Source organism: Eriocheir sinensis, chromosome 21 (assembly GCF_024679095.1).
Source record: "Eriocheir sinensis breed Jianghai 21 chromosome 21, ASM2467909v1, whole genome shotgun sequence".
In the NCBI taxonomy this organism is placed as follows: Eukaryota; Metazoa; Arthropoda; class Malacostraca; order Decapoda; family Varunidae; genus Eriocheir; species Eriocheir sinensis.
In genome coordinates, this window is record NC_066529.1 from 17,849,465 (window position 1) to 17,874,616 (window position 25,152).

At 39.0% G+C, this 25,152-nt stretch overlaps 1 protein-coding gene across 7 annotated transcripts; it reads left to right on the top strand.

Annotated features, from left to right (window-relative positions):
* The first annotated feature begins 2,427 nt into the window (after nt 1–2,427).
* Nucleotides 2,428–24,437, top strand: LOC127001778 (protein DBF4 homolog B-like). 7 transcript variants are annotated; one of them, XR_007755448.1, is made up of 8 exons: nt 2,428–2,924; nt 6,177–6,295; nt 6,983–7,189; nt 10,134–10,396; nt 10,706–10,858; nt 11,130–11,313; nt 11,440–11,532; nt 12,053–12,095. XR_007755448.1 is itself a non-coding variant. In XM_050866938.1 (7 exons), the coding sequence occupies exons 1-7, from the start codon at nt 2,855–2,857 to the stop codon at nt 12,071–12,073; spliced, it is 1,017 nt and encodes a 338-aa protein (XP_050722895.1). In that variant the 5' UTR covers nt 2,431–2,854; the 3' UTR covers nt 12,074–12,162. The 7 variants fall into 7 exon arrangements, 4 of the variants coding, with proteins under 4 accessions (XP_050722895.1, XP_050722892.1, XP_050722893.1 ...); XR_007755447.1 differs by lacking the exon at nt 11,440–11,532 and adding an exon at nt 19,508–19,656 and having other exon boundaries at nt 2,432–2,924; nt 12,053–12,162; XR_007755446.1 differs by lacking the exon at nt 11,440–11,532 and adding an exon at nt 15,467–15,545 and having other exon boundaries at nt 2,432–2,924; nt 12,053–12,162.
* Nucleotides 24,438–25,152: the final 715 nt, after the last annotated feature.

Here is a 25,152-nt window from a genome sequence, read left to right on the forward strand (position 1 = left end):
GGAACTGGGAGGTGCATAGTCGCCCTGCCAACGCCAACGCTGTTGGACAAAGGCTGCATGAACATGGCCTCAGCTGCCCCGCCACCAGCCGCCGCTACCATAGTTCCATTCACCCCCCCTCCCCCCCTCCCCTGTGTGCTTGTGCCGTGCGACTGTTTGGCTGAGTTCATTCAGCCTACGGCTGTAGGTCGCTCATCACGACTTTGCTCAGTTGGGAGGGAGGAAGAATCAATGTCATCAGTTCTGCGTTCTTACTAGTAAATGAATGCCACATTGCTGTGGTTTCTGCTGTGCTCAACACTGCTGTGGAGAGAGCCAGTCGAGTATATGTGAGACTCGCTTCCACTGTACTTCGTCTCGTGACAAAACAAATGTACCGAGACTGACATAAACCTCCTGCATTCTGGTATCACAGGACCAGCGTTCACTACAACCCCGCTAATATAGACTAAGTTTTTGGGTGATGCTAGACTGATATGGGTAACATTTTTTTGTACAGAAATTAATTACCTATGTTTATATCTCACCATTGGAAACGATACTTAATTCACCTTTGCTTCTGAATAACAACGAAATGACAAAATATCGACGGTGGAGCAGCTGAGGTCCCACGGTAAACAGGGAAACATTGTTACAATGTAACTTCAATATGCTCGCAGAACTCCACATAGTAATGTTAATAAAATGACACATTTTTTCAAAAGTAATTATTTCACGTTCTGCATAAACTTTAAATATATGATGGACGTTGACAATAAGCTTGTTTGGGGGTACTTAAGCGGGGTTCTAAGGAGAGCACGCACACCTCAATATTCAGCCCTTGCATTGCTGCCAGTCAATTCTACTTGGCAAATTTAAATACGTAAAGGAATATATATGCCATAAAAACATAATAACTCTAAATTCTAAGAGATTTGAAGTGTAATTGCTGAAAATATACCGTTGTTCCTATTAGCGCTACGGGATCATTTTTTTATGTTACGTTTTCTCAAAAGTTTTCGTTTTTACAGGTAGATCCCTGATATTGTTACTTTATTTAACTACTGTACAGTCACTCATTTAGGAACATGTTTAATCCTTCCATAACACTATAACAGTGACATTGAGTCATAGCGTCACATTAAAGCAAACCTCAGCAGACAATATTGATGGATTATAGGGTGTAGGGCTAATGCGGAAAATTCAGACCTCTTCGCGCACTTTATATAGTTATCGTATATGTGGAGTTCAGCTGATTTGATTTTAGTCCGTAATTTACGTGAATAAATACCTTGACAAAGTTAAAGATCTGCAAAGGGGGTGTAAGCACGTTTATTGTCAATCATCCATATATATGGACTGCAACGTTCTCCTGGCAATACCTGGGACCTAGCAACACTGGGTGACTGGGTACAAACATAACCAAGACTTCGTGTATGTTGGGGAAGAAAAAGAGCGAGAAAAGAAAAAGGTAGAAATCACTTAATACAATATAGGTGTAATATTAACTGCAAGGCATGAACTATAACAAGGGAATACTTGCGAACCAACAACACTGGGTGACTGGTTACAAACAACGAAGACATGTATGTGAGGGAAGAGAAAGAGCGAGAAAAGAAAAAGATGTTGAAATCACGTAAATATATTATAGGTTCAATATTAACTGCAAGGTGCCAACTTTGACTTCAGAATAACTATTTTCCTCGGTGAAGGTGATGCTGACATGTTATATCCAGTAACTGCAAAGGCGAAGGTTATTTGGGGACACGTAGCTGCGCGTGGCCTCGGTGCTCTATTCCGTCTCATTGTACTACTACCAGCATGAACCAGGATGGCGTGCGGCTGAACCCATTCTCCCCCTGAGCGCTGTTGGGGTATCCTGTTACAGAACGCTGGAACCTTAGGCATCCTGGCGCTCAAAGCCTGCCTTTGTTTTATGACAAATATAGTGTAAGAACGAGGAACAATCTACTCAGCATGAGAGGTTAATGCTCTTCCCTCTCTCAGTTTGAGTGAGATGTACGTTATGTTCTTTGAAGTTCATGCTGTCTGCCAGTTGAAAGTTTCTGCATCATGGTTTTCTCATTTGTGTCGGCCCAGAGGAAGGATGAAACAGCTGGAGAGGACAAAATGGCCGGGCAAATTGTAGCGCGCGTCCGCCCGCCGCCTCCGTTCACCCAACACTCGCAGCGGCACCACTCCAGCCCCACTGTTACCATGTCGAGCATTACTTTCTGCCAAGAGGTTAATTTGTACATCATGGAATTAAGTTTTACGTGAAGTTAATTTAGCTTCAGATTAATGTATAGAAAGTAAATGAGGTATCCCGTAGTTCTGTGAGCGCAAGTGTTGTCGATGTATTATTTTATTTCAATGCATAATTTGACAACTTGGATTTGGTAATACTGCACCACTCGTCCAGCCACCGTCTGTTCAACTACTCAACGAAAAACCTTCACAATAGCTACCCTTATATCTAAACGGACGGGGAAGAAAGCACTAATTATTGTAGCTGAAAAATTAGGATGAAAAGTTAACAATCATAAGCGGAGCGCGGCGGAATGCAACGAGACACATCAGTGAAAAAATCCGTCTTAGTAGCGCAGCCAAACTTTCAAAATGGAGTGATGATGTTTGTGGTGTGAGGGACCCGCTGGACATTATCGTTATTTTCCGAGTGTTTACGTGTGATGTCGGCTCCTGTAGTGGTCTGAGTGATGTGAGAGAGCCATGTCACTTTAGAATGAACGAGGAAACCGACGAGGAAAGCGTAGAGAGGCTAATATCTGCAAAAGGCCAGCAGTAAGCCTAACACCCGCGGCCCTCTTGGTTCAATGATCGTGAGGCAACACAAACTTGTCTTGGTCTTCGGACGATGGTTTCTCCCCCTAAGAAGAGGCAGATAAAGGGCAGAGCGACGACTGGACACAAGATTGATCGTAGAGGTGAGCATGGCGCGAATCAATGCTGTAAAGGGAAGGGGAGAGGGAGATAAGTGATGGCGGTGGTGGCGGCGGACCAAGCCAGCCAACACCCGCCTCGCTCTCCCTCTCTCGCTCTCTCTCGCTCCCTCTCTCTCTGATCAATACACCCTCACGGCCGCTTTAATGTCAGTCTGTTTTATTGAGAGCTTATGAGGTGTTGTTTCCTCATCGCTATATTCGTGTTTCCCAGGCCGCCCCTTCCCCAGCCCCGGGGTCGAGGTCGGGGCGGCACAGCTTGGGGTGGCTGCCTCCCCCCCTGAGCCCCGCTGACGACTAGCAGGGCACGGGGCAGGGATCCACACTCATTCTTGGCTCCTCTCTTACTCAGCTTCATGACCTCCATCACAACTCTGGAACTTAGTATATACTTATTGACTGCTTTCTTACTGACCTTTCCCTAATCCTGTGGTAAGGTATTTTTATATTTTTTTATATTCATACATATTAACTACTATATTCATTATGCTTAAGTCATTCGAATTCTGGTAATGGAATTGCAGTTTGCAATATTTTAATTCACAAAATAACACAGTGGAACTTTTCGGTTGGTCACTTCATAAGTGAAGCCTCCTTTGAGTTTGTAAGAACCAATGGGCTTGTGGGTGTTAATATTTGATATATCCTGCTGATTAAGAAAAGTTAAACAGGCAGGATTTAACATTTTCTTCATCCTATAGTATATAGTTATTTGCTAATGGTTTCTTCTTTTTTGGTTATTACATTAAGTTTAGAGTATCATTTGAAGGGCTTGGCTTTCATCTCCATTAGTTTAGAACCTTGGAAATATTGACATTAACAGTTTATGCTAAGCACATAGTAAAATTTTCTAATGATAGAAGATTTTGAAATGTCCTCGTGCTAGGAGGGTCAAATATATAGGGTCGTGTCTCTATGCATTATTTTTTTTACGCAAGTTATTAAAGAACTAAGATCGTATATAATATCTCATATGTCATCACATTTTATTTGTTAGGTTATTCTTTAAACTTGTATATTCATTCCATTCAACAATTGTTTGGTTTGGAAAAATTGAAATTTGCACTTTGCACTTGTGCAGTTTCTTACTATGGCTCCTCTCTGGCACACAGTGATGAATATTCCTTGAATTAAGGTTCGCTTCAGGAAAAGGGGGCTATAGCTAGTGGAATTTTTTTCATTTTACGGAATTTTGCTCAGGAAATCTGAAATCTGAAATTATGGACAGACTTTTTCCTGCTCCAACCGGATTGACTACAATAATGAGTTATTAATATTTAGCACATAAACAGTATCGGTAGCTTCCTAAAACTCAAATTATTCTAAACCATATTATTTTGAAAAGGGAAATATTTCCTAAGAATTTAAACTAAGAATATTCCCTCCTATTGGAATTTTGTGACTCGTGTATACATTTATTCTGCGTAACATTATACAGTCGTTTTTTGACATTGTCTGGGGCTGGGGGAGGAGTTCTTGCGAATTTACAAAATTGTGAATTTTCAATGCCTCCCTGAATGCACAAAAGGTCACAATATAACCCCCCCCCTGCAAAACACTCTAAAATAAATTTCTAGTTTTTGAAACACCATACCATAAAAGTGCAAAGTGTAGAGCACAGAATGCACTATTTAGTTTTATGGAATACCATACATCACTAACTCGCGAGTTTCCCACTGACGGGTGGATACCAAAGGATATGCGAATGGCTAATCCATGAAATATTATGGGCCAACAGCACAGTAGCTTGCTCTATGTTGCTCTGTCTGCAGTTCTCCTCTTAAGAGAGTAAGATCTGTTGAACTGTTCTTTCTAGTGAGGTCACACCTAAATTTATTTGTAGCTGACCTGGGACTACTACATGAAATATTGGGCTTGAAATTTGAACCCTGATTGTAGACAGTTATGGGCGAAAATGACACTGGTTGGTGGGCAACCAACACAACAGTCACATCTGAGACGAAGGCAGTTGCCTTCATGCTTCAGCTGTGTCTTCAAAACACCTTGTTTTCTCTTCCCATTCGCTTCCTTTTTTCATCACAATAAAAGATAATTGCTGTTTATAACATCTAAGACCATATGTATTTTGTTTTGCCACTTTTTACTCCTATATAATTTAGGTATTACTTAGAATTAAAGGTTTTGATTATTTTTAAAGATGAACTGTTAAATGGTGGTCTGGCTACTTGTTTCATTATCTGCATCACATTCACATCAACGTAACTTTGCATTGATTTTCAACATCCTGTTATCTACTCAGGTGTGCTCAGCTGAGCGATCAAATTATCATGTATATACATTAGTCATTGGAATCGTAAATCAAAACTGGGGTAGTAATGTAGGTTGATCTATATGCGAAATATCATAAATTGGTAATACATTGGGGACTGAAGGAGACCTGCATATTATCTGTATTGTTACTATCCCATTTTGTCACTGATCCAGTCCATCATCAAAACTGCACCCACTCCACAGTTTTGTCACCATGATTCTCACATTTGTCTGCCAGTTTTTGTCTGGCATCAGAGGAATATCATGTCACTGTTACTACCTCTCGGTTAAAATTTGACATTCATCACTCATTCCCAGCTGTAAAAGATTGGTCCTTTGCTTAGGTCTGATGGGACTTGGCATTATTTGGTCCTTGCACTGCTTGGATGTCTGTAATGTCTGTAAATCATACGAGTCACAAACAAAAGTTTTTTTACAATTCTGAAATTTTCCCAAAATGGGTTGGAATTCTTAACCCCTTCACTCCGGCGACATTGGCGTCCAACGGGCGTCCGACGGCGTCACCGTATGGAAAGGGTTAGTCCTCTTCTAAACCTCTTAATCCTCTTCCATTTCCTCTTAATCCTCTTCTAAACCTTTGAAGAGAAAATGGAAGAGGGTTAAGAGGAATTTAGAGGAGGATTGAGAGGTTTAGAAGAGGATTAATCCTCTTCCATTTCTTCTTGACCCTTTCCATACTGTGATGCCGACGACTGCATCACGGATGGAAAGGGTTAACGCATACTTTTCTTTAACACACCAAAGTTGAGAGAAGGAAATTCGTCTGATGTTTGGTTCCTAAATGTTGATTCAGTCACTGCAAAATATAATTGGATATTGATAAAAGCAATTTAATGTTCAGTAAAGTATTTCTTGTGAAAATACACAGCAATACTGTTTTCAGTCATGATTTTGTTTATGTGGTAGTATTGTGTTCTAGGTTTATTTATTTATCTTTCTTTTTAGGGGAAAAATCAAGCAGTAAACTGCCTTACAAGCCTCTCGCCAACAAGAAATTCTACCTCGACATCAAGAGCAACAAAGGCAAAGTGAGCATCACGGCTGATATACACAACCTAGGAGGGGTGAGTTGATGTACCTTATCTGTACAGGAAATGTCCATAGCCACTGCTCTTATTAAATACTTCAACCCTAACAATAGGGATATTTTTATTTACTTCAACCCTAACAGTAGGGATATTTTATTTAAAACTTGTATTAACTATATACTTATAAAAAGTAAATGAACAGCAATATTATGAAAATAAGTGGAACTATGAAGTATATAATTGATGAATGAAACTTTTAGATGTTGAAGCTTCATATTTCTGGAAGTTTGACACTTCAATTTTGATAATCCAGGTAAAGCTTGATTATCCAGGCTATCCATGCATGGGTGTCCATAAAATCTGATATCATGATCAATTCATTGTTGTCTGGGATTAAATTATAGTCTTGGTGCTCCTTACTGCAGCAAGATTATTACCCTGCTGTTGGATGTACTGCTTGTGCATAGTTCCTCCCAACCACTGTAATTTTTGTTTTTCTCCCAGAACCAAATCTGTCTTCAGCTCAAGGGCAATGGCCATGGTGGATTGATTTTGGAGATTTAAGGACATGAGAAGTAGGATGAGATTTGCCTGCATGAGTAAAGTGATGAAGAAGAGTAGGTTGATGTAGTACTTTGGACATGTAGAAAGGGTGGTGGGGGAAGGGGTAGTAGGTTGAAGAGGATAAAATTATTGGAATTAAAAATATTTTTTTTTTGTCAGATTGTTGAAGAATTTCTCAGCCGAGAGGTTAACTATGTGATCACCACACGAGGGCAGCAGCCAGCAGGTGGATCCAGCAGTGAGCAGCAGCCCTCCCCAAGTGGTGCCCTCACTCCCCACCAGCCTCTTTCTTCCCTGCCATCCACTTCCCATGACTCGCCTCTGAACCTAGATTCGCCAAGGGAAGACACTGGCAAGAAAAGAGTGGTGTGTACTTACTGTATGTTGAAACTCACAAATAGACATCTTTGTGGTATTGCAGTACTAGAGATAAGAGATAGGAATGAGTTTTATGTTTAACCCTTTCAATATGGTGACGCAGACGTCGGCGTTACAGTATGGAAAGGGTTAAGAGGAAATGGAAGAGGATTAATCCTCTTCTAAACCTCTTAATTTTCTTCCATTTCCTCTTATGAGGTTTAGAAGAGGATTAAGAGGTTTAGAAAAGGATTACTCTTCCATTTTCTCTTAACCCTTAACATACTGTGATGCCGACGTCTGTATCACGTATTGAAAGGGTTACCTAACTAACTAACGAGGAACCTATGCCAGGGGACGCACTGTTCACTCGCCCGTGACAGTCCTTCCAAATGACCCCCCATGCAGTTACCCTTCCCATTCTAAGCCACTTTTGGTATGATTAATCAACTTGCCCCAGCCACGAGTTAGGTAGGCATCCCCTTGCTCTCCTCCACTCAAGGCTGTCTCGTACAGAGAAAACCCTGTAAGCAGGACTGATGTCCAGGAAGTGTTCCATGTGCTTAAATAGCTGGAGTTGGTGGTCATGTCTTGTTTATAAATACTAGAGTAGCAATGCTGGGCCATCAAATAAAATTGTTGCATGGCTTGCTCCTAAATCTGCCTCATAGCACTGGACAATATCCCCATATATTGAGCCACTTTAACCCTTTCTTTGCGCGTGGGACGGGACGCGACTATCCCCTCAGGCGCAGTCAGGCAGGCCAATGGGGAGTCTTTTAACCTCTGTATCTTAAAAACAATTCATCACAAGTAAAAACCAAAAACAACATTGGAAAAAGGAGGCCCAGATCTATAGGAGTCGGTTATGTATGCCTTTCCTGTGAACGTACATGCACGTTCAGGGAGTGATGAATGTAAACACTTACATCAGTGCGTGCAGGATGATCAGCCATATTGAAGGAACTGCAGACATCTTTCCTTGAAATTCTGGCAAGGTTGTATTGCCAACTGCAATATTTACAACAAAGAATTGGTCAGGTGATAGGTGAAGGTATGCAAAAATGCCGCTATATTGGACAAGAACATCCATCAGTTACTCGTCCGTAGATTTGCCGCGCTGGGCTGATATGATTTTCCATCAAATTTAGTGAAGAACCCACTCAAATGGCAATCCTGTGTTGTGAAAAATAGTGTTGGAACACTCATACATGGGAGATTTGAGGGCGGCTGGAGCTCGCAGTGAGCATTCAGTTTCACCAGCAAATATGCCTAACGCTCGCTGCGAGCGTTTAGCAATGAAAGGATTAAACACACCCACTCAATTAGTAATCCTATGTTGTGAGAATTAATTGGAACACTCTCATACGCGGGAGATTTGAATGCGGCTGGAGCTCGCAGCGAGTGTTTAGCTTTAGCACCACCAGCAAATACGCCTAACGCTCGCTGCGAGTGTTTAGCAATGAAAGGGTTAAGTAGAGATTGGTCACTTTTAACAATATTTGATCACCTTTTGAAAAAAAATTAAATTGAATTCAATTACACTTGGTTCTCCTGATATTCACATTCAGTAAAAGCAAATGCGATTATGTTATGAGCATCCTACCTATGCCTAAAATGTTCTCAGCTGCAAATAGTGCAGCTGTATATATATATATATATATATATATATATATATATATATATATATATATATATATATATATATATATATATATATATATATATATATATATATATATATATATATATATATATATATATATATATATATATATATATATATATATATATATATATATATATATATATATATATATATATATATATATATATATATATATATATATATATATATATATATATATATATATATATTATACCAGACAGTGTTGATCACTGGGATTAGTGAGGAACACAAAATAGCAGCAGCTGCACTATTTGCAGCTGAGAACATTTTAGGCATAGGTAGGATGCTCATAACATAATCGCATTTGCTTTTACTGAATGTGAATATCAGGAGAACCAAGTGTAATTGAATTCAATTTAATTTTTTTTCAAAAGGTGATCAAATATTGTTAAAAGTGACCAATCTCTACTTAACCCTTTCATTGCTAAACACTGGTGGTGCTATGAGAGTGTTCCAATTAATTCTCACAACATAGGATTACTAATTGAGTGGGTCCTTCACTAAATTTGGTGGAAAATCATGTCAGCCCAGAGCGGAAAATCTACGGACGAGCAACTGGCGGATGTTGTTGACCAATATAGCGACATTTTTGCATAGCTTCACCTATTACATGACTGATATTTTGACCAAATAGTTGTAAACTTTGCAGTTGGTAATACTGCCCTGCCAGCACCCCATCATCAAGAGATCTACAGTAGTTGCCATATGGCTGACCGTCGCGCACATATAAATGTACGTCTTCACAGGCAACACCCCCTGAACATGCCTGTACTTTCGCAGGAGAGGCTTACATTACTGAATCGTATAGATCTTGGCCTCCTCTTTCCAATGTTTTTTTTTTTTTTAGCTGTGATGAATAGTTTTTGAGATACAGCGGTTAAAAGAGCGAGCACTAGCGTCACTTGCTGGTGGTGCTAAAAGCTCGCTGGGAGCGCCAGTCGCACTCGCAGCAAAAAACACCCCCTGAACGTGCCTGTACGTTCGCAGGAGAGGCTTACATAACTGAATCTTATAGATCTTGGCCTCCATTTTCCAGTGGTGTTTTTGTTTTGTAACTGTGATGAACAGTTTTTGAGATATAGCGGTTAAAAGAGATCCCCTTCCCCCGCTGGGGTGCCCGAGCGCGCCTGAGGGGATAGTCTCGTTGCGAGCGCTTAGCAATGAAAGGGTTAAGAGGTCAGTTCTAAACTTTAAGATTTACATGAGTATTGCAAGTGTCTGACTTAGTTTTACATGAATATTGCAAGTGTGTCTTGTTTACAGCGAACAAGAGCTGAGGTACTGCTAGAGAGGGCCTGTGTGAGGCGGCAAGGCACCAGTGATGTCCTTGAAAATGCACGCCTCTGGAATGTCCCAGTGTGGCCACTAGCCAAACTTGTGAAGTGGTTGACGGTGCTGAAGGAGAGTGGGCGCTACAAGCCATCCAAAACTAATGGTCTTGTAGCCTCCAAGAGCTCCTCCTTGTCTTCCTCACCGAAGGTCACACGCCTCCGAGCTCCCTTCATTAAAACAGAGGCCTTTACCAGGTGGGTAGCCTTTTCTTGCAGCACTGAATATTTCATGCCTAAAGGGAATCATGTTGTAATAAGTAAATGGCAAAATTATTCATGTTATCTATTGATTACATTTTTTTTTCATATCAAAAAAAAATAGTTAAATGATGATAAAATGACTATTGTAGCCTATCACATGTAAAGGGAAAAAAGCTATTTGTTAACTCTATATCCTGAAAGTGGGATCGGTGAAGATGACGTTGCTCCCAGTCTCATTTTTTAATGCCATCATCCAATCCTAGGGAAAGGCATTTTGCTTGGAATATTTTATTTTACTTTCAGACAGTACAAGCCTCTGTATAAGGAACTACCCTCTTGGCCTGAACTAAATTTGTTCAACCCTGCTGGAGTGTCGTTGTTTGCTGACCCAAAGCAAGCCAAGGCCCGGCAAGTTCCGAAATCCTCTTCAGTTCTTAGGACCGACTATAAGGAAAGGTCAGTGTTTCTGTCTTTGTATTTTGCCAATCAGCACTTGTAGAGGAGTAGCCATTAATTTAGCTATATTAAGTGGAAGTGCTGTCATGTGCATAGAAGAAGTTAACATTTTGTGATTTTCAAGGTATGGTCTTTCTTTACATGTGTGGACTTCCTCCTATGAACTAAGCATTCTTCGTGGGTTTCAAGGCTAGTTTTATGCACTCTGCCTGTGCAGGGAATGAGATTCTCACCATAATAATAATAATGGTGAATTAACTTTTGCATCCAGACGAATTCGAGAGCGCGCCCGTGGTACAAAGGCCAAGGAGAGTGGCTACTGTGAGCTGTGCAGCACTACCTACACCAACCTGACCCTCCACTTGAAGTCTGAGTCTCATATTGCCTTCGTTCGTAACGACAAGAACTATCTGTACCTTGATGAACTTATCAGTGGGCAGAAACAAAACTGTCAGGTTAGTTTATGTTGCTTTTTTAGAAATAACTTTTGATATTTTGTACATTTTATGTTTTTGAAAAAACAAATTACCGCTTGAATTTACAAGTTCAGAAGGCTTTGCTTGCTTTTTAAACCCATCCAGGGATGAAATTAAGTGGAGTGTTGGCTGTAACTGATGTCTCGCTGACAAGGCTTATTGACATCCTGGAGATATATTGCTTACTGTGGTAACCAGGTGACTTGTAGATATTGTATGTATTGTTTTAAGTCTGGGCAGGGCAATTGATAAGACTCCAAGAAGTCTCAGATAGTTATTCTAGAGAATGAATTGTCAAATAAGTATTTAATTAATTCTACCCTTGCTATGTAAGGAACAATGTAGTGATGATGGTGGAAGTTCGTAAATTGATATTGTGTTACATGCTACTTTTCAGTTTATAACTGAACTTTCTATGTAGACTATTTTGTTTTTTTCTCATGGGGTAGTTTATTTCTGTTAAAAATTCATATATGTGCGAGAATTTATCATGGTAGTCTGATGGGTCTATTCTTCACCTTTTCTAAGCTTTGGTACTGTGCATATTGGTAGTTTGGATGAGTGAATGCTGTCCAAGAGTAGTAGATGTAGTAGGATGAGACATTGATTAATGTGCTTGAAATATTTTGAAAAAGCTGGCAAAAACCTAAATATAATGTCAGTTTGGCCAAATACTGATTTTGTAACTTACAAGGCTTTGTGTTGTTGTTTTTTCAAGATATTTGCTGGATCCCAATGAGGTATAGTGGGTTGATGCCCCCAGAGAGACATGCGGCCAGTCTGAGAAGCAATCACTCCAAGCGACTTCGTAAGCAGATTGTGTTCAAGGTTTGTATTCTTCTTGTTGGTACTTTTGGCTTTACACTTCATGACCTTTCATATAAGTCTAGAGGCTGTAAGTCTGTAAATTGAATATTAATGTCACATGATAGGTTATTTAAAACAGTATTATACATATCTGGGTACACTTATCAACTTAGGCAAGTGTTCTCTGCATACCCATTAAACTGTTCATTGTTATAATAATGAAGATTATGGTAGCTGCTTTGCCAGGTTAGAGTAAGAAATCAGGTATAGCAATGAAGTCAAAGATTGAAGAGGCATGCACTCAGCAGAAGCATTCTCATATCTGACAAGAATCTATATCTGAGTTCAGTTTGCCTACTCCATCCTGACTCCTGAAATTTCTGGGTTGTCACTGATACTTTCATTGTCCATCTGCTATCACTTTTATCCATGATATGACCTGCCCAAGTCCATAGTTATTAGAATCTGACCCATCAAGGGTGTATTTTATATTCAGTGTCATGATTTGGAGTTACCCCATTTCCCAAAGTTATAAGGTTGGAGAGTCAAAATGACCTCTTTCAAACAGAGGTTGAAAATGTTTCTAAAAGATATAATAGCTAAACATATTAGTCAGTAAGATTCTGAGAGTTTTACACACATTATTTTTAGCCTAGCCTGTATGTTGATATGCCACTAAAGTAAACGCATATTAATTAGCAACCTCATAGTCATTGCATTGTTCATCCAAGTACAATTCCATTTACGATGCATTTTTTTATGTATGCATTCCTTAAGGCCTCACCTTCTCAGGTAAGTTGTGAAATAGGTTTTTAGTAACATGGGTATGTTTTTTGTTAACATTTTAGAATTCCATAAAACTTTGCATTTGAGAATAATAGAAATAGAGAATGTATGAATATTGTTTAGATAAAGATTGCATGCAGCAGTTGTAATAATTATTTCAGTGCACATTCTCATTTCCATTATGAAGGAATATAGATATTTGGCAACTGTTCATGGACACATTAGTGTAGCTCTGGCACCGTTGATTGTAATTTTTGCCACCCCAGTCGTCACACCCAGCAGTGTGGATGGACCACCAACTTTAAAAGCTTAAAACTGGTCATAGTGAAAGAATGATGTCCAGTGAAATTAAATAAATTCACACACACACACACACACACACACACACACACACACACACACACACACACACACACACACACACACTAAAAAAAAACCCCTGCTAAGACATATAAGAAACAGTAAAGACTGTGAAAATGCAAGATGACCTGAACAAGATTTGGGAATGGAGTATGAAATGGGAGATGGAATTCATTGTGAAGAAATGTCATGTAGTGGAAATGGGAAAAAGTGAAGGAAGACCAAAATGGACATATAAAATGGGAGATGGAGAAACATTAAAGAAAGTTGAAGGAGAGATCTGGGAATGACAATACAAGATAATCAACAGCCTGAGAGTCATGTTAATAAGATATTTGGTGATACATATAAAATGATGAGAAATATAGGATTAGGATTCCACTACATGGATAAGGATATGATGAAAAAGTTAATAACCACCATAATTAGACCAAAATTGGAATATGTGGAAGCGGTGTGGTCTCCCCATAAGAAGAAACATAAAAAAACTAGAAAGAATACAAAGGATGGCAACAAAAATGGTTTCAGAACTGGAGGGATTGACATATGAAGAGAGATTAAAGGAAATGGACCTACCAACACTGGAACAAAGAAGAGAAAAGGGAGACCTAATACAAATTTATAAATTATTGAGTAAAATGGAAGAAGCAGATTATGAGGAGTTACTACTAAGAGAAGGAATAAACACCAGGAACACAAGAGGACACAGTAAAAAATTGAGGAAGGGAAGATGCTTGAAAGACAGAAAGAAATATAGCTTCCCACAAAGAAATATAGAGGTTTGGAATAGACTAAGTGAGGATGTAGTACCGGCAAAGAGTGTGCAAAACTTTAAGGAAAGTTGGACAAATACAGATATGGAGACGGGACCACACGAGCGTAAGCCCAGTCCCTGTAAAACTAGAACTAGGTAAATACACACAAACACACACACACACACACACACACACACACACACACACACACACACACACACACACACACACACATTTGCACATGCGCTTACACACCTCTTCCACCCACTCACAGACACAGAAGATGAGTATTTTGTCAAAAAGTCAATTTGGATTCAGAAGTGAAAAATTATTCATTTAAATTGATATGATATACAGGAGAGATTGATGGGTGGATTGTGTGTACTTAACTTGGAGGAAGTCTTGTGTACTTAACTTGGAGGAAGTCTTTGACAATGTACCTTATAAGTGACAGTTGTAGTTGTTGAAGTTTATAGGTGGACTAAGGGGAGTTGCTGGAAATGGAGGAGAGAGTGATAGATGATGGCACTAATAAGAGTCAGGATGGTTAGAAGTAGCAAGTTGAGTCTTGCAGGGCTGGTTAGTGGCACCCATAATGTTCCTACTATACACAGCTAAGGAAATACTAGGTAATAAGTAGCTGTGCAGAATTACAAGATATGTCTTGAATACTGTGTTAAATAGGTGATTACTCTGTGCGACTTAATCGAGGCCAATTACCTGCATAGTTTGTTAACATCAACTCTGGCCATATGGGCATGTGACACACTATCCAAGTCAACACTGTCACCAGGTTGTGTCTGTAAGAGATAATCTTGAGTGGGGGAGGCCAAGGGTAGCCCCACAGAATCTGTGGCTTGAACAAGTCAGTAGATCCTGCCATGAGGCACTTAGGATGGGAAGGGGCTCTTCATTGAGACTTGCTCAGTGGAACCTTTGGGTCTGATGTTGAAGGTTGGGTGAGGTGACACCCCCACTTGGTGTATACCCCTATTGACTGATATCTGTGTTCTATTGGTAATTTACCCTTCATCCTACCAGAAGTGAGACTAGAGCATGGTTCTTAAGACCAGGTAGAGAGCTCATTAACTAGCAAAACTGAAATGACTACAAGGTCCTCATTATAAGGTCTGTATGAAAGTATCAAGATACGTTGCATTTCTCCACTCAGGAGCAGATGCAGACTTATCCTCATGAAAAAATGCCTTTGAAAGTGTGTGCACTTTTTGTGAGTTTTCAACAACTGGAAACATTATTGGATGTTTTTTTTGTCCAATATAAAAAGATGATTATTTGTTTGTCAATGATTTTGCTGCCCCCAAATATTTTCACTTGGAGATTGACTCGCAGTGTATGGGAAAGATCGTTTGATCAGGAATCATTGCATTATCAGAAATTGACTGTAAGGATAATTTTTTTTGCAGTCTGCCTGATGCCCATACCTTCCATATTGCACAACAAGACCAAGTTGAAATTCTCACCTTTTCATGCAGGTTTCTGATGGTCAGTCTTCTGGGCTTTCACCAGCCCATGAACATTTCAGTTGTCTCACTTTCTGCTTGTGGATAGTTGACCAAAATGCTTTTCTTCTTGTGTTGATGCTTACCTACCTTCAAGTGTCACTTGATAAACAGCAAAACACATTGCATCTTGTGCATAGACTGTTTCATTTATGTTGTTTGCTTCTGTGCTGCTTTTGCATAACTGTGATGAAATTCAGTGCCCTTGTTCTGCTTCCTTGGTCATTGTGACTGTTCGTGAGTCCTGTCTATATATATCTATATATATATATATATATATATATATATATATATATATATATATATATATATATATATATATATATATATATATATATATATATGTATGTATGTATGTATATGGTGATATTGCCAAGTGCAGGTAGGATAAATACAACCCTAATCAGTATTTCATTATACAGCATATGATAATTTAGCTTGTATGGTCTTCATAAATACTTAGCTGTAATTTTTTAAATCAGATGTTCTAAAAGGTCTGTACTCATTGACTGTTTTATTATACAAGAAGAGTATTACAGATTATTGCATTAAAAGCTTTTGTCCTCCCCAAAATTGCTGTTTCTTGCAGCTACAGTGCACTCTATTCAATAGTGCAAGAAAAAGTGTAGTGGCTGTACAGATGTGAAAACCAGAGGGTTTTTGGGCCATTTTTGCATCTTCTGTCAATACATTGCTATATGAGTGTAAAAGAATATGCAATGTTCAGCCAAAGTATCAGTCAAATGGCACATTTCCAGTAAAGTTTCAAAAAAATACATATATTGCTATTCAATTAAGAGAGGGGATAGTGTGAAAGTTGGGTCTCATGGTGAGTGTACAGTAAGACTTCAGAAAGGTGTGCATGTCTTGTGAAGTGTGTGGAAGGTATGTAAATTGTCCTGTGACTTATATTGCAAGCCAAAATATTTCAATAACTTTTGTGCCATAGTTAATCTAATTTGCTATGGAGTGTGATAAACCGCTGAAAAGTGGACTCTATTAGATGTTTTTTGTCAAATTAGGCAGAGGAAGGAGGAAACTTGAGCTTCCTCAGAACTGTCAAGTATCCATACAATGGGGTATTTACTAAAAGCATAATATTTACTCATTAATTTGACTCTCTCTCTCTCTCTCTCTTTTTTTATGTATGCTTGCATGTCATCCTGCCTGATTGACATGCATAGTGATATCTTCCTTGATTGTTTGGGTCAGGGCTAAAGAGGTACTATTGCAGCTGTCTTCTTTACGGGAGATTCATTTGGGGCAACTTTTGGAAGAAAAAAAAAGTAAATATACAAATATAAATTTAATATTTTAAAACTGAAATGGTATTAGGTTGTATTTCTACCCTCAGAAGATTATTTCTTTGGTTGTCTCCTAGGGTAGTAAGATCATATTTTTCATATTCACTTGATAATATGGAAAGAAATGTAGATACTTATTTTGGGGACTGAAGGAGTACAATAAACCCTTGCTTTTATGAATATAATATAATGAATTTTGGCTTAATTAACTTTTTGGGCCAGTCTGGTATATGCAGGGATTTACTGCACACGTTTGGCAAGTGCAGGATTAGGTTCGGTGGTGGGCCTGCTGAACATGTACGTGCACGTTGGTTGGTGGTGATGTAAATACAGCCGACGAAGTGGTGCTCATCTAGTCAGTTTAGCTTTGTTCGCCTGACCATAAACACCTCCTCATGTACTTCAGTGCCCCACCTTTCAACTGATATAACAAATAAACTTCATTATATACGAAAATGGATGGAAATAGCGAACCGTCAGCTCATATAATGAACAAGTTTGTTATACGAGGCATCTAGAAAAAAATGGGCAAACTAGCCAGTCATATTTTGAGAAAACTCCTTTTAAATTTTTGCTTTATCAAAATACAGTAAAAACTTTGAATGCACCAATTCACTTCATGTAGGTATTGTTAGAAGGCATTTTTAATATAGTTTTTTGCAGGTAGGAAAGAGGTTGTCATTTATCAGTATGGTGAGGAAAGACTTTTAAATGGATTACCCCAGACAGAAATGGAGGAACTGTAGTAAGAAAATTACTTATTTTACATAGTAGAGTAACAAGAAATGTAATTAAAGTGAATGCAAAACTTTTAACCCGTCCACTGCGAGTGGCACGGATTTGGCTTTCACTGGTAGCCTGGTAACATATACTCCCAGGTCTTTCTCTGTCTCTGTGGTGGATAGTGGAGTGTTTCCTATGTGGTATTGGTATGCTGGATATCCCCTCCCAAGGTGCATGACTACATTTTTCTTCATTGAATTGTAGCAGCCACTTTTTGTTCCATTCGTGTAGCTTGGTGCTGATTGGCTCAAAATGTTATGGGCTCTGGTATTTGTTTTGGCAGGCCAGATGGCAACCCATAGCCACCCAGCCATGTGGGGGCCGGGGAAGCTAGATTTGGCTTGCTTTATTTACTTGCTATTTTCAGTAACAAATAGGCGAACTCACCATCAGCTATTGAGGAAAGGAGCCCGCTTCTGGTGGTACCAAAAATTGCATTTTCTTTTGGTGGTGATCTTGTCTGTGATAAGTTTGGATCCCTTGTATATAACAGATCTTTGGGTATAAAGTCATCTTTCCCCCAATTGGTTCATTGAAGCAAGGGTGTACTGTAATAACAACCTTATATTTTCCAATAGTGATGTAGACTTTTCCTGAGATAAAACATGTGGCAATAAGGAAACAGGAAATGCTTGAATGGGTTCATGGCTATGTGTAATTGGATTCTGAAGTCATGGAACTTAGTGAATACTATGTTCAGTTCACACAGGTGAGCGTCAGCACGCAACATGCGATTCAATAAGTTGAGTAGTTATGATACCTGCCCCAGAGAACAAGGCTTGATCCTAAATATCATGTTCATAATTTTATTTTTTTTCTTTATTTTATTTTGAATGTATGGGATATGCTTTTGTCTTGTAGTGCTTGTAGTGTTGGGTAAATAAGTAGAGAATTCATCATGGAATATGCTGAAATAATCACATTCCGTTGAAACACAGAAAATGTGAGGTGGCTTCTTCAGCATCTTTCAGCACCCCTTCTGTTATATGTACCTGCCACTAGAGGAGTCTTATGCAACTATTTTGACAGACACTATTCACTTCTATATGAGGCTGAGATGCACTGAACATATTGTTCACAAAGTTCTATAACTTAAGGATCCAATTACTCATTGCATTTATTATTCCAATCACATTCTTACCAATGTGATTCTGGAGAATATCTAAGCTCCTTTTGTTTTCATATGAGTATATGAGAGAAAATACATTGTGAATGAAAAGTTAGTAGTACCTTCCATTCCTGTATTATGGATAACAGGTCAGCAGTTACCCATGTAGTTCTAACTAGTCAGCTTAATAGGTACATATTTATTTCCATTGCTCCGATGTCATTTTCTCCAGGAGGTTTGCAATAGTCAGTGGCCATGGCAGGTCTCCACCTCTGTCTATAATTTGGGAAATCTTGCGCCAAAAGACTAAGGCCACAGTTGACTCAGCATATTCATATGCAAGCTGCAAAATCACCCTTTACCTTGGTGGTAGTTTTGCTGATGTAGGAATGTCTTGAAAGTGATTAATAAATGTGTTATAACATTTCAAGAAGCATTAAATTTTGCAATAGGATTTTTTTTTTTAATTGTCAGTGATTAAATTAAGTCGGTTACTCTTGAATTATTGATAGAATAGAAATACTAATTGTATTTTTTTATTTTTTATGAAATAATCAAGTATCATCTACATGTAATTGAAATTCATGCTTGATTATTCATTCAGTCAGATTCAGTCTTTAGTTATCAGCTGATATATGAAGGAAGGATAATGCTTCTGTCGCTTTGCGAGCAGGTTCACATATGTGTATGCATTGTTTATTCATTGTTTATCTGAAAAGATATTGTCTGAAAGATTTACTTCTTCCCTAGATTGGAGAAACCATACATTCTGGTCCAACCCTTGCGGCTCCAGCAGTGCTCAAGGATGAGGACCTGAACGCCACAAGCAAGTGTGTCTTCCCCAGTAACCTGCAGGACAGCACTCAGATCCCCATTGGCAGCAATCACCTAGCCCAGATTCCCTCAACCAAGCCACGTTTTCCCCAGTCCTGGGAGACGCGGACTCCTATTGGCCATTCTCTGTCAGAGCCGTGCACACCCTGTACCCAATACCGTTTGGACACCAAAGGCTCTCTTCCAGCAGCTCATGTACCTGATGTTATAGTGCCCAAAATTATTGTGTCCAAGGTCTCAAACATTAGAACTGTTTCTCCAGTGGTGAAAAAACAAAGTGAAAATGACAAATGTACACAGGAACCTCTTAATGAAGCATGTGAGAGTCACACCGTAGTGCCTCAGGACAGTGCAAGTGAAATTCGCACACTGGGAGTGACAGTTTGTGAATTGGTGGCTTCTGAGAAAAAGTTGAAAGAAAAAAATGTACAGACTCAAGTTGCCGTGAAACTTGAGAAAGATATCCAGCAAGAGATAAAGAAAGAACCAGATGAAGGGGAGGTTTTCCAAGAATATTTGAACACAGCAGAAGTTTCTCAGGTAAAGGATGAAAACCTGACCACAAAAGCACCTCAAACTGCAGAACTTCCAGTTGGTATACAAGAAATACCTAAAATAAAGCTACAAATATATGGGGCAGTACCTACTGAGTTCAGCACAACCAATGCTGGCCAGACGTCAAGGTGTGCTGAAGCTCTGTTAAAGTCTTTAGATTTAACCACTGATCTTCCTGAAGCCAGTTTACCTGAAGAAAACAAAGAAATGGTCAGACTCATTCAAGAAGTAGACACTAAGCTTAACTCTTTTTGCCATAAAAGGAGCAGTCGTGCATCTAAGAGAATAAGCAGTGCTGATTTTGATGTGATCGAATTAAAACCAGGACCAGTGTCTAGAGTGCGGCGGTGTACGAGGACTCGTAAGTGTAGTTGCCGATCAGACAAATCTGAGTCTGAAACCTCAGACTCAAGAAGTGTGGCAGATGAGTCATTGTATTTCGATATGGTGGACAAGACTGCTAAACCAGGAAAGCCAAAGAATGGTGAGCCCTTGTTAGATGAGGCTACCACCCATGTCAGTGCCAAGTTTAACGGTGATGTGAGCAGTGAGATTGCCAATGGGGCTCACAAAGTCAAGGGACGCAGAGTTAGCCGCGCCAATAGTGATGAGTCTGACAGTAACTCAGGCTTGAGAAGTAATGGCAATATAGACCACAATGGTGATAAAGTAGATTTTAGTGTCCTCCTTGAGATCTCGCCTGCAGATAGGAAGAAATTTGAAAGTAAAAAGGCAAAGATAAGACGAAAAACAGCTGATTGGTTGCTAATCTCTGAAACTGAACAGTATTATAATGAAAAGGAGGAAATAATGAGAAATAAGAATAAACTGGAGTCAGAAAGTGAAAGTGATGAAAGTGATACCTGTACAGAACAACAAGACTCTAGGAGTGACTGTTCAGATGAGTCTGAGAGCATAGCCAGCACATCACAAAGAAACAAATGTAAAGGAAAACTTCCAAGGAATATTGAAGATGGCTCCAGACCCAGTGCTAAGAGACCGAAGGAGAATCAGTGCTCCCAGAAGAAGAGAGGCCGACCAGTAGGCAGCCGAACGAGGAAGACATTGTATGATCTTACAATGTTAAATGATGATGATGATGATGATGATGATGAAAACTTCTTTGGTTTCCCTGTGAGCACCACAATCCCTCAGAGCACGAGAACCAGCAGCACCTTGAGTGGTTCAGTCTCTCAAACACGGAGCAAAGCAAAGGAGAGCTGTAAGCATTCTTATGACGTGTCCTCCAGCAGCGGCAAGGCCGGAAGGAAACGACTGTCAGATGCCGAAAGATTCTTAAGAGACAATAGGGAGTACTATCACTTTCAGGAGACCCCTGAGAGATTGCGGCGCTCAACTTCGTCATCTGCTGAAAAAGAAAAGGTGGGAAGGTTGGATGGCTGTGATGTGAAACAAGTAGAAAAGAAAGAAGAGCCAAGACTCAGGGACCCTCCTCCACCAGTGTGTAAAAAGCAACCAGCAGTTGATGGCAGGAGAGTAACTCGCAGTGCAGGTATCGTTCTTGAGGAGCCTGATTTGCAGGGAAAGCCGAAATTGAAATGTATAGAAAAGGATGATACAAAGTGTCCAGTTAAGAATGTAGAAAAAGATGTTAGAGACAAAGACAAGAGAAAGTGCACTGAAGATTCCAAAGAGAAATGTTCAGAAGATGATAACAGAAGAGAATGTGAAGGAAATAAAGTTAAGGTTGTTGATGAAGATCAAAAGATTAACAGTCATGTTGACAAGGGAGTATCTGAAAACAAGAAAGACAGTGATGGAAGGAAAACTTGTTCAGATACAGAAAATAGGACTTCAGCTGATACTGTTGAGTGCTCTGAACCTGAGGAAGGAAGAACTAAGCAGCTGGAGGTTTCCACCACCAATGCCCCAGTTGTCAGTAATAGTGAGTGTACAGAGAGTAAAGGAAGAAGTGGTAGAATTTTAAGAGGAGATGTAAGAGAAAATTTGAAAAGTGAATTGCAAGATTTATATTTCTCTTTTGAAGGAGTACCTGAGCAAGAAAGTTGGTACCAGACATACCAGAGACTAATAGATGGCGTTTCTAATAATGAGTTTTCTTATGATGATGATCCTCTTAAATTTGTATTACCTTATGAAATGCCAAAGGAATATGTCAGAGACTTTCTTTGTTACAAGAAAGGTATGTTAGCAAAGAAAAGGAATGATCTTGCAGATCTTGTAAGGAAGTCTCCTAGATGCCATGCATCTACTCTTGCTCTGTTTTCTGATATTATTCCTACCAAAAAAACAAAGAACGCTAAAGTATTACGATCTGCTCCTACCAAAGTGGAGGAAATCTCATCGGATGGAACAAGCACGCCTGGGGCAGAGTCTACCAAACTGCCTCCCCATGAGTCTTTTGAGACAAGTGAGGAATTAGCAATCTTGGCAATGCACATTGACCACATTATGAAGTCTGAAGGATGTTGTGAGGAAGTACCTCATTGTATTCCACCTGTTGACGACTTGAAAGAAAGTGAAGCTGATTACAAAAAGACACCTCCGAAGAAAAGAGGCAAGAAGAAAAGGCTAATGACAGGGTCAAAAACTGAAAAAGGCTTTGAAAATACAGCCAAAGAGTTTAAGTTGTTTGATAATTCATTGGCACAAGAAGTAGATCCAGTTTTCATTGCTGGTCTTTGTGATGACATGAAAGACTTTTTGATTCCAGAAAATATACTTGCTCGAGAGGCATCCGAAGTGGTGGAAGACTCGTGTTTTTGTGTGTGTACTGACAGAGCTTCGTGTGATGATTTTTCTAGTGCAGATGATAATACTGAGGCTAGTTCAGAATGTGTGTCCCTTTGTGATTCTGAAACTATTGACTGCTCTGTTGTTAGTGAACCTAAACGTGGGCGGAGTGCAAAGAAACGTCGGAAAAATTTAACGGGCTGGCCCAAAACTCAGAAGCGAAAGAAGCCAGCGCCATCTCACACATCAGATGACAATGATAGTGCTATGGGGTGGGATGATCTTGAACCAAAGAAACATAGGGGCTGGAAAAAGCATCATGATTTCAGCCTCTTGGAGCAGACTACATCAGAGAGACTCGCTGCTCTGGCTGCATGTGATAGAAGAGCTTCTCCTCGAAAGAAGGCTTCTGTCTTGTACATGGACACGTGGCCAGTTAGATTTCGAACACAAAAATAGATTTTATAGAAGTATACTTATGGTTGAGTGATTCAAATTGGATTGTGTGTTGTATGAAGTGTTTATACATATTTATTATCAACATGTATGGCATGTGCAGTGAATTGTTTTCAAAAGAAGGAACCAAGGAGTCTCAGGATAGCTCTTTAATAGAGTGATTGAAGTTTTTGTACAGGTAGGTTTGCCTAAGTTAATTTAAATTTGAGTGACTGTTGAAGAATGACACATGTACATTTTTAAGATAAGCATTTTCTATGATTTTTCATTTATGCAAAATGATCTATCTAGTTACACGAATAGTTTATTCTATTTATTTTTAGACTGTTAAGTAAAGGCCTGAAAGTTTCTTTACATTGATAGTTTAGGCGCCACTTATGAATTCTCAAGTTTTGTAAGAGGCTTTTATCTAAATTTTGAATGGTCACTTTTCTATGCATATGTTCATACATATATTTTTTTTACATAGGTACAAAATCAATTCTTAATGGTTTTGTGTAAGTGTTCCATTGACTTTTTCCAGACTATACTACTTATAGACATGACTGCAAATTATTTTTATGTAGACTGACAATGCAATCTGAGTAACATATCATTATTTGGCAGTTGATACGACAATTTAATTTCAGTAAAGTCTGATCTCTATGTTTGTGCTCAAGCTGTAGTAGAAAAATCCTACATCTTTCTTACAGTTACGATAAGCATTATTTTTGAATTGACACCAGCCAACACTCGCTTCCAACCTCACTTTAAATTTATAATTTCATTAAGATGTGTGGATCATATTTTGGATTAATTTGATAATGAATCTGTTGAACATAGTGTTGAATGAATTACTAAATCATGACATCACACAAACACCGTATTAGCCGAGTTCTGGTGCACACAGCTGTTTGTGCTGGGTGGTGGACAGGAGCAGTTGCACTTGTCGGAAAGCTGAACTCTACGGCATGAGAGGAGGTTCAGTGCCGAGTCAAGAAGAGAGTTCAAAATTTATATCTAGTAACTGGGATTTCTAAACAAAAACTAAATAAATAAGAATTAAAGTCGGTAACTATTCAGCCCCCAATTTATAATTTTACTTTCATATATATATATATATATATATATATATATATATATATATATATATATATATATATATATATATATATATATATATATATATATATATGAAAAAGCCTGTTCTGGAGAAGAGGTCAAAGACAGTTGAAAGTGTAGGCCTGATATCTAGGATTCATGAATGATCAAATTTTCTTTTCATAATAGGGTGTTAAGCACACTATCTCTTCCCATGCTGCTCAGTTATGTGTACACAAAATAACAATTTTCTTTTATGTTGTAGTTTTCTGAACTAAACCTTCATCTTTGGCCCATTGCTAGGATACATCAATGTTATAAATTCCAGAAATCTAGAAAGAGATGTAAATTTGCATGGGTTATGATATCTTTGAGCACAGGTATATCACTGACATTTACACACAAACCACACTTGTGCTTGCATATTAGATCAAATGGTAAAGGAGTTTCCTACGGCTGATGCTTATCTCAAACATTCTCATCCTAAGATGCTTTGTATTACTTAATTTGCACTAGATCTGCATTTTCAAAAAGCTGAAGCTCTCTCTGCACACACATACACTTCTCTGCCTCTGTCCTCTTTCTTTCCCCCCTAAAAGCCCTATTGCCTCTACGCAGATGTGTGCCTCTTTACCTCCTTGTCCTAAAAGATTAGTATTCCTAGGTTTGATACATGGCATAAATGTCTTAGATATTATATTTTTGTTGTACACCCAAGCCACCAGAGATTTGAATGGAAAAAAATAATGGTTGCT